General features: G+C 33.9%; 1 protein-coding gene across 1 annotated transcript; it reads left to right on the top strand.

Moving 5' to 3' along the window:
* The first annotated feature begins 608 nt into the window (after positions 1 to 608).
* Positions 609 to 3,358, top strand: LOC125209743 (receptor-like protein EIX2). Its single transcript, XM_089057356.1, has 2 exons — positions 609 to 3,029; positions 3,140 to 3,358. Exon 1 carries the CDS (start codon positions 609 to 611, stop codon positions 3,015 to 3,017), a length of 2,409 nt encoding a protein of 802 aa, XP_088913482.1. The 3' UTR covers positions 3,018 to 3,029; positions 3,140 to 3,358.
* Positions 3,359 to 7,816: the final 4,458 nt, after the last annotated feature.

A 7,816-nucleotide genomic window follows, 5' to 3' on the forward strand; every position in this document is an offset into this window, starting at 1 on the left:
AGAGTCGGATATAAATAAATGAGTTAAAATTTCAAAATATTTATTTTGTAGAATTATTATAACAAAGAATATAACAATAAGTAGTTACATATTTTAGTATAATTTTTCGCTTCGACCAAAGGAATGAATATGGTTCGTTCAATTCTTCATTTCGTTGATGTAAAAATCATATTGTACAATCTTCATGCATGTACAGTTAAATTTCCACATTAAATTGATGGAAGAATATCTTTGTACATAATCACGAATTATTTTTAGTGATAATAATTTAGTCAACCTTCGCTTTACAATGTGACTCATTTCTTCTCAGATTTGGAACGCAATCCTTACGTTCAAATTTTTTATATGTTGAAAAAAAATTGCATAATATAAAAGCTCGGACCTCTTTTTACGTTATACTATATCTTATCATGAATTATATTTTAAAATTTTATTTTTATATGATTTGTGATTATAACTTAGTCAAGTGTCACTTTCTTGTTTTGTTTTTCAAGTTGACTGTCAAATCGTCGAGGTATGTTGGATTTCAATTAAGAGATTTTTCCTATTTAAATGGTTACTCTTGAGATACAATTGAGTCTCCTACAAAATACAATTCACTTCAATACATGAGTGAAGAGAGTATGATTTCTAAAAAAAGAATAGCAATCAAATTTGTTCTTGTTGTTCTTTCCTATATGTTTATTTCAGGAGATGCAGAAGTGAAATGCATCGAGAGTGAGAGAGAAGCTCTTCTTAGCTTCAAAAATGGCACCATCGATCGGTTTGGTGCTCTCTCGTCGTGGAAAAGGGACGAATGCTGTGAATGGCACGGTGTTAAGTGTAGCAACACCACTGGCCATGTCAGCACCCTCAAAATTTCTGGTTTAAATTTTGGAGGTAAGGTTGGCTCTTCATTGCTTGAGTTGCATTATTTAAATCATCTTGATCTTAGTGAGAATGATTTTGGAGGCACTTCAATCCCGGAATTCATTAGTTCCATGAAACAGTTGCAACACTTGTCTCTTCATTATTCTAATTTTTCTGGGGTTGTTCCTCCACAGTTAGGAAACCTTGCCAATCTACGCTCACTTGATCTCTCTCTTAACTCTTTTACTTCAATGTCTCTTTCTAACTCTACCAATCTACGCTCACTTGATCTCTCGTTTAACTTTTTGACTTCAATGTCTCTTTCTATACTTGGTTTTGTGTTGGAATCACTCCAAATACTAAACCTGTCTATAAATCAATTCAACGGATCGATCCCAGACCTGAGACCATTTCCTTCGTTGACACACTTGGACCTCTCTGGAAACAACTTTACAGGTCCCATTCCTCTGAGTCTTGGCCAACTCTCCGAGCTTCAAAATCTACATCTTTCTTTTAATTCTTTGGAAGGTTTAGTGTCTGAATCCCACTTCATAAAGCTTGATAAGTTAACTACACTGGATTTATCCTTCAATCCATTATTGAACTTGGATATTGCCCCTGATTGGAGTCCTCCTTTTCAGTTGAGTAGAATATCTTTAGCTGTGTGCGATGTGGGTCCATATTTTCCAAAATGGATACGATCTCAGAGGAATTTGTCATCCCTTGATCTCACTAGTGCCAATATAAGAGATGAAGCCCCAATATGGTTGTGGAATACGTCTTCCTTATTAGATATCAGTCTCTCAGACAATCAAATAAGTGGTACGATTCCGAATCTCTCATCCACCTCCATCAGGTTTATCGATGTTAGTTACAATCAATTCTCAGGTCCTATACCATTATTTCCTGCAACTAGTAATGAGATTCAGTTGAGTGGAAATATGTTTTCCGGTTCAATTTCATCTATTTGTGAAACACACCACGGTCAGCTTGAGAGACTTCGCCTCTCCAATAATCTGTTGGAAGGACAGGTTCCCGACTGCTGGGAGAAAATGCCTGAATTGTTCTCCATCAATTTGGCTAACAACAAATTTTCAGGTGAAATACCTGGCTCTTTGGTCGAGTTACAAAACCTTCGTGCCCTACAGATGCATGGTAATAATCTATCTGGTGAGTTGCCAAATAGTTTGAGACATTGCCAAAGATTGAGTTTCTTTGATGTTGGAAGGAACAAGTTAACAGGAGAGATCCCCACTTGGATTGGCCAATTGTATAACATGATAATTCTAAATCTTCGTGGAAATAAATTGCATGGCAGTATTCCTTCCCAGATATGCAATCTTACATATATTCAAATTCTGGATTTGTCGATAAATAATTTTTCTTCGATAATACCTGATTGCTTCAACAATTTTACTGTCTTGTCTAGAGAGTATGAGTATATCCGAAATCCAATTTTTTATGAAATTCTTTCTGGTCCAATAGCCTTTGTGAATGAAAATAAGCACAATGGATATTCATCATTTCAATGGAAAGGCAAGGAATCTGAATATTGGAATAACGTTGAACAGCTCAAACTCATTGATTTTTCGAGCAATAGATTGACCGGAAACATCCCCAAATCGTTTTCTACTATGAGGGGATTGAGATCCTTGAATCTATCTAGAAATAGTTTAACGGGATATATTATTCCAGATATTGGTAATATGCAGGTGCTAGATTCTCTTGATCTATCTCACAACCAACTCTCTGGCAAGATACCTATAAGTTTGGCAGGAATACACACTCTTGGTTATCTCGATTTGTCAAACAACAGTTTGTCTGGAAAAATTCCAACGGGTACTCAACTTCAGAGCTTCAATGCATCGTATTATGCCGGTAATGACGGACTATGTGGCGACCCTCTACCAAAGTGCCCCGGAGATATCTTAAGGCCATCCACCACTAATTCAAAAGGAAATATAAATGATAAAGACGACGTCTTCTCATTTATGCAAGAGGTTGGCATATCAATGGGCTTTGGTTTTATCTTTGGATTTTGGGGAGTTATTGGTTCGTTCATATTGAAGAAATCATGGAGAATTGCATTCTTCAACTTGTTGGATGCTGTTGGAGATTGGTTCTACGTAAGGATTGTTGTCTTTGTATCCAAATGGAGAAGAAATTGAAATGCAATCCAGGTAATATCAACTACATTTCATTTACTCGAATTTGTTATATTCACATTACTTTAAAATATTGCAATCAAGATTTTATTTTTTGAATTTATAACATTCCCAATTATTTCCAGCGGTGACACTACTCGATTTAGAGATGAAACAAGGTGAACAAACTCGGAGCTGGTGATCTTATTTCTAAGTTGTTGTAATTTTAATTTTTTAGTGTTTTTACTTTCCTTTGTAAACTATATGTTGGTATGTATTTATTTTTTTCTAGACATGGATGTTCGTGTTTTTGTACGTTCACTCACTTTGTTTTCATAGTAGGAAAATGTTATGCTTATGCACTATTTTTCTCTAGCTATAAATAGCCAACAATACCTTGGGTGTATAAGAAACTAGACTTTCTTAATAATTTTTCTTCTACTAGTCCAGTCTAACTAAAAAAAAAAATTAATTCTTTGATGAACGTACTAGTGAATTCCTCATTTTACTAATGAGGAAATCGTGTACAATTTTTAAATTCCGCCAACATATTCAATTTGTTAATCATGGTCAAACAAAAACTATATTTAAAAAATTCAGTTTTGAAAATAAAAACATGTTATTCCAAATGAGTTATGTATTTTGAATAACAAAATTAATTTAGTAATGAATACTACTCCTCCGTTTTTTAAAAATAGGGACATTTGAAACAGCACGGGTTTTAATGCACAATTTGGTAAAGTAAGAAAGAGAAAAAAAAATTAGTAAAGTAAGAAAGAGTGAGAAAAAAATTTGGTAAATTAGGAGAGAGGGAAAGAAAAAAATAATGGAATTAATGTTGTGGATTATGAGGCTCACTTTAGGTTGTTAATTGTAGTGGTATAAGTGGTAATTAAATTGATGTATAGGGGTGTAAAGATTTCCTAAAATAGAAAGTTTGAAAGTTGCTATCTTTAAATAACGTACTGAAATGGAGAGAGTTGCTATTTTTAAAAAACGGTGGGAGTGTAATAATTAAAATGTCAAACTAATGGGCCTAAACTGATATTGCTGAAACAAAGTCCACCAAGGGAGGTTGATCAACTTTAGCTGGGCATAAAATGGGCCTAAGATTAATGTTACTATCTTTTAATCATTTTATATCGTTTTATTTCGACAATTTTTGTATAACTAATATTCACTAACTAAACTGACACAAATTGGGCGACTTATATCTCTGAATTATTGGTTGAAATTAGAGGAGTGTTTTACTAATCCAACAATTTATTGTATGAATTTTTTTTTCAAAAAACTAGTACATAAAATAGTAAAATTTGTAATAACGTCAGATGACATGACACAAACAACTAGGAAAAAATTCATAAAAATAAAATTTTATTAGTTTGTAATATAGTCAAACATTACTTTGCTAATTTGTAATTTTTCTTTGATTTTCAACTTCTTACGCGAAATTATATTATTTATGACCAGTACTATACCAGATATATTTTTATCTTTTTTTTTTCTTTGAGAATTTATTATCATCGTATATAATCACTACGAATTGTCTTTCAATTTATCATGTACAATTTTTTAAGTGATGATGATTTAGTCAACCTTCGCTTTACTATTTTGTCTTTTTTCCATTGATTTTGAACGCAATTCTTACGTTAAATTTTGTTTTATATCTTGGAAGAAGTGCTCTATTTATGAAATAGTTTTCATACAAATAAATCTAAACGTAAGAATTGCGTTTGAAATTAGTGAAAAGAAAAGACACATAGTCAATTGACTAAATTAGTACTCCCCCCGTCGTGATAATAGATGCCACACTTTCTTTTTTTGGAAAAAGTTTTCTCTCATATTAATATAAATATACTATTTTCTCTTTCCATCATCTCCTAAATCCGTGTCATTCTCTACCTATCCCATCTACTATGGGACGGAGAGAGTATCACTAAAAATATGTACATAATAAATTTCAGCAATTAGATTGAAATATAGTTCGTTCAATTCTTCATTTCATTGATGTAAAAATCATGTACAATCTTCATGCAATGTACAGTTCAATTTCATCATTTAATTGATGAAAAATATCTTTGTATATAATCACTAATTATATTCGGTTTATTATGTACATATTTTTAGAGATAATAATTTAGTCAATTTTCGCTAGACTATGTGTCTTTTCTTTTCACTGATTTCAAACGCAATTCTTACGTTCAGATTTGTTTGTATGAAAACTATTTCATAATCTTATAAAAGAATTTTTGTATAATTTGTGATTACCCTCCGTCCCTAAAAATTTGATACAGTTTACTATTTCGGTCCGTCCCTGAAAATTTGATACACTTCACTGTTACCATTTTTAGTAATGGACCTCATATTCCACTAACTCATTCCTACTCACATTTTATTATAAAACTAATACTTTAAAATAGGACCCACATCCCACCAACTTTTTCAACTCACTTTCCATTACATTTCTTAAAACCCGTGTCGGGTCAAAGTGTACCAAATTTTGGGGGACGGAGGTAGTATAACTCAGTGAAGTTCCACTTTCGTGTTTTGTTTTTCAAGTTGACTGTCAAGTTTTCGAGGTAAGTTGGATTTCATTTTAGAGATTTTGCCTATTTAAACCGTTACCCTTAAGATACAATAGAGTATCCTACAAAAACAATTAACTTCAATACATGAGTAAAGAGAGTATGATTTCTGAAAAAAGAATAGCAATCAAATTTGTTCTTGTTGTTCTATCTTGTGTATTTGTTTCAGGAGATGCAGAAGTGAGATGCATCGAGAGTGAGAGAGAAGCTCTTCTTAGCTTCAAGAATGGCACCATCAATCAGCTTGGTGGTATTCCCTCGTCATGGCAAAGCGACGAATGCTATGAATGGCACGGTGTTGAGTGTAGCAACACCACTGGCCATGTCATCACCCTCAAATTGGATAGGTGGAAATTGCAAGGTGATGTTCGTTCTTCATTGCTTGAGTTGCATCATTTAAATCATCTTGATCTCAGTGGGAATAATTTTGGAGGCATTCCAATCCCGGAATTCGTTGGTTCTATGAAGCAATTACAACACTTGTTTCTAGGAGATTCTAACTTTTCTGGGAGTATTCCTACTCAGTTAGGGAACCTCACCAACCTACGCTCACTGGACTTGTCTATAAATCACTTTACAGGCTCCATTCCTCTGAGTATTGGCCAACTCTCAAATCTTCAAATTCTAGAGCTTTCTGATAATTCTTTGGAAGGTTTAGTCTCCGAATTCCACTTCATCAAGCTTGATAAATTAAAGACACTAGATTTATCCTACAATCCATCATTGATCTTTGATATTGCCTCTGATTGGATTCCTCCTTTCACATTGAGTGACTTATATTTAGGCTGGTGCAATGTGGGCCTATATTTTCCAAAATGATTTCAAACTCAGAGGAATTAGTCAAACCTTGATCTTAGTGTTGCCAATATAAGAGATGAATCCCCAATTTGGTTGTGGAATATGTCTTCATCATTGCTACACTTACGTCTCTCCGATAATCAAATAAGTGTAACAGTTCCGGATCTTTTAACCACCTCGGTGATATTCCTGGCTCTTTGGGCGGTCTTGATTACCTTGGTGCAATACAGATGCATGGTAATAATTTATCTGGTGAGTTGCCTTACAATTTGAGACTTTGTCCAAGTTTGAGAGTCTTTGACGTTGAGGGAACAAATTAACAGGAGAGATTCCCACTTGGATTGGGCAGATGTCTGTCATGCAAATTCTAAGCCTTCGTGGAAATAAACTGCATGGCAGGATTCCTCATGAGATATGCAATCTTAACAGTATTCAAATTCTAGATTTTTCGATAAACAATCTGTCTTGGATAATACCCGATTGCTTCGACAATTTTACTATTCTCTCAATAAAAAACTCCGAAATGGTGTTTGTTTCTGAAAATCTTTATGGTCTAGCATACAGTTTCAATGAAAATAAGCATTATGCATATTCATCATTTCAATGGAAAGGCGTAGAATCTATGTATTGGAGTAATATCAATGATCTCAAACTCATTGATTTTTCTTGCAATAGATTGATTGGAAACATTCCAAAATCAGTTTCCACTATGAGGGGATTAATATCCTTAAAATCTATCCGGAATTAGTTTGACAGGATATATAATTCCAGATGTTGGTGAATTGGAGGTGATAGATTCTCTTGATATGTCTCATAACAAACTCTCTGGCAAGATACCTACAAGTTTAGCAAAGATATACACTCTCGGTTTTCTTGATTTGTCGAATAACACTTTGTCTGGAAAAATTCCAACGAGTACTCAACTTCAAAGCTTCAATGCATCGTCTTATGCCGGGAATGCTGGACTCTGTGGCGACCCTCTGCCAGTGTGCCCAGGACATAGCTTGAGGCCATCCACTACTAATCCGGTGGAAGATATGGATGAGAAAGACGGCAACAACTTCTCATTTATGCAAGAAGTTGGCATATCAATGAGCTTTGGTTTTATCTTTGGATTTTGGGGAGTTATTGGTTCATTCATACTAAAGAAATCATGGAGAATAGCATTCTTCAACTTGTTTGATGCTGCTGGAGATTGGTTCTACGTCAGGATTGCTGTGTTTGTATCCAAATGGAGACGAAGCTAAACAACTTATTTCAGGTTATATTTAGGTACATTTTATTCACTTCAATACTTTTATTTAGGTTTATTTTCGCAAATAACATAACATGTACTTGAATTGGTTAAATTCACATTCAGCTTTGAGATTTACTACTATAACATTTGCTCTCTTTTTTTCAGTGGTGCCCACTTTTGCGTTGAATCAAGTTGAGCAAGCT

Source organism: Salvia hispanica, chromosome 4 (assembly GCF_029641045.1).
Source record: "Salvia hispanica isolate PSC_SH4W2 chromosome 4, Shi_PSC_v1, whole genome shotgun sequence".
Taxonomy (NCBI): Eukaryota; Viridiplantae; Streptophyta; class Magnoliopsida; order Lamiales; family Lamiaceae; genus Salvia; species Salvia hispanica.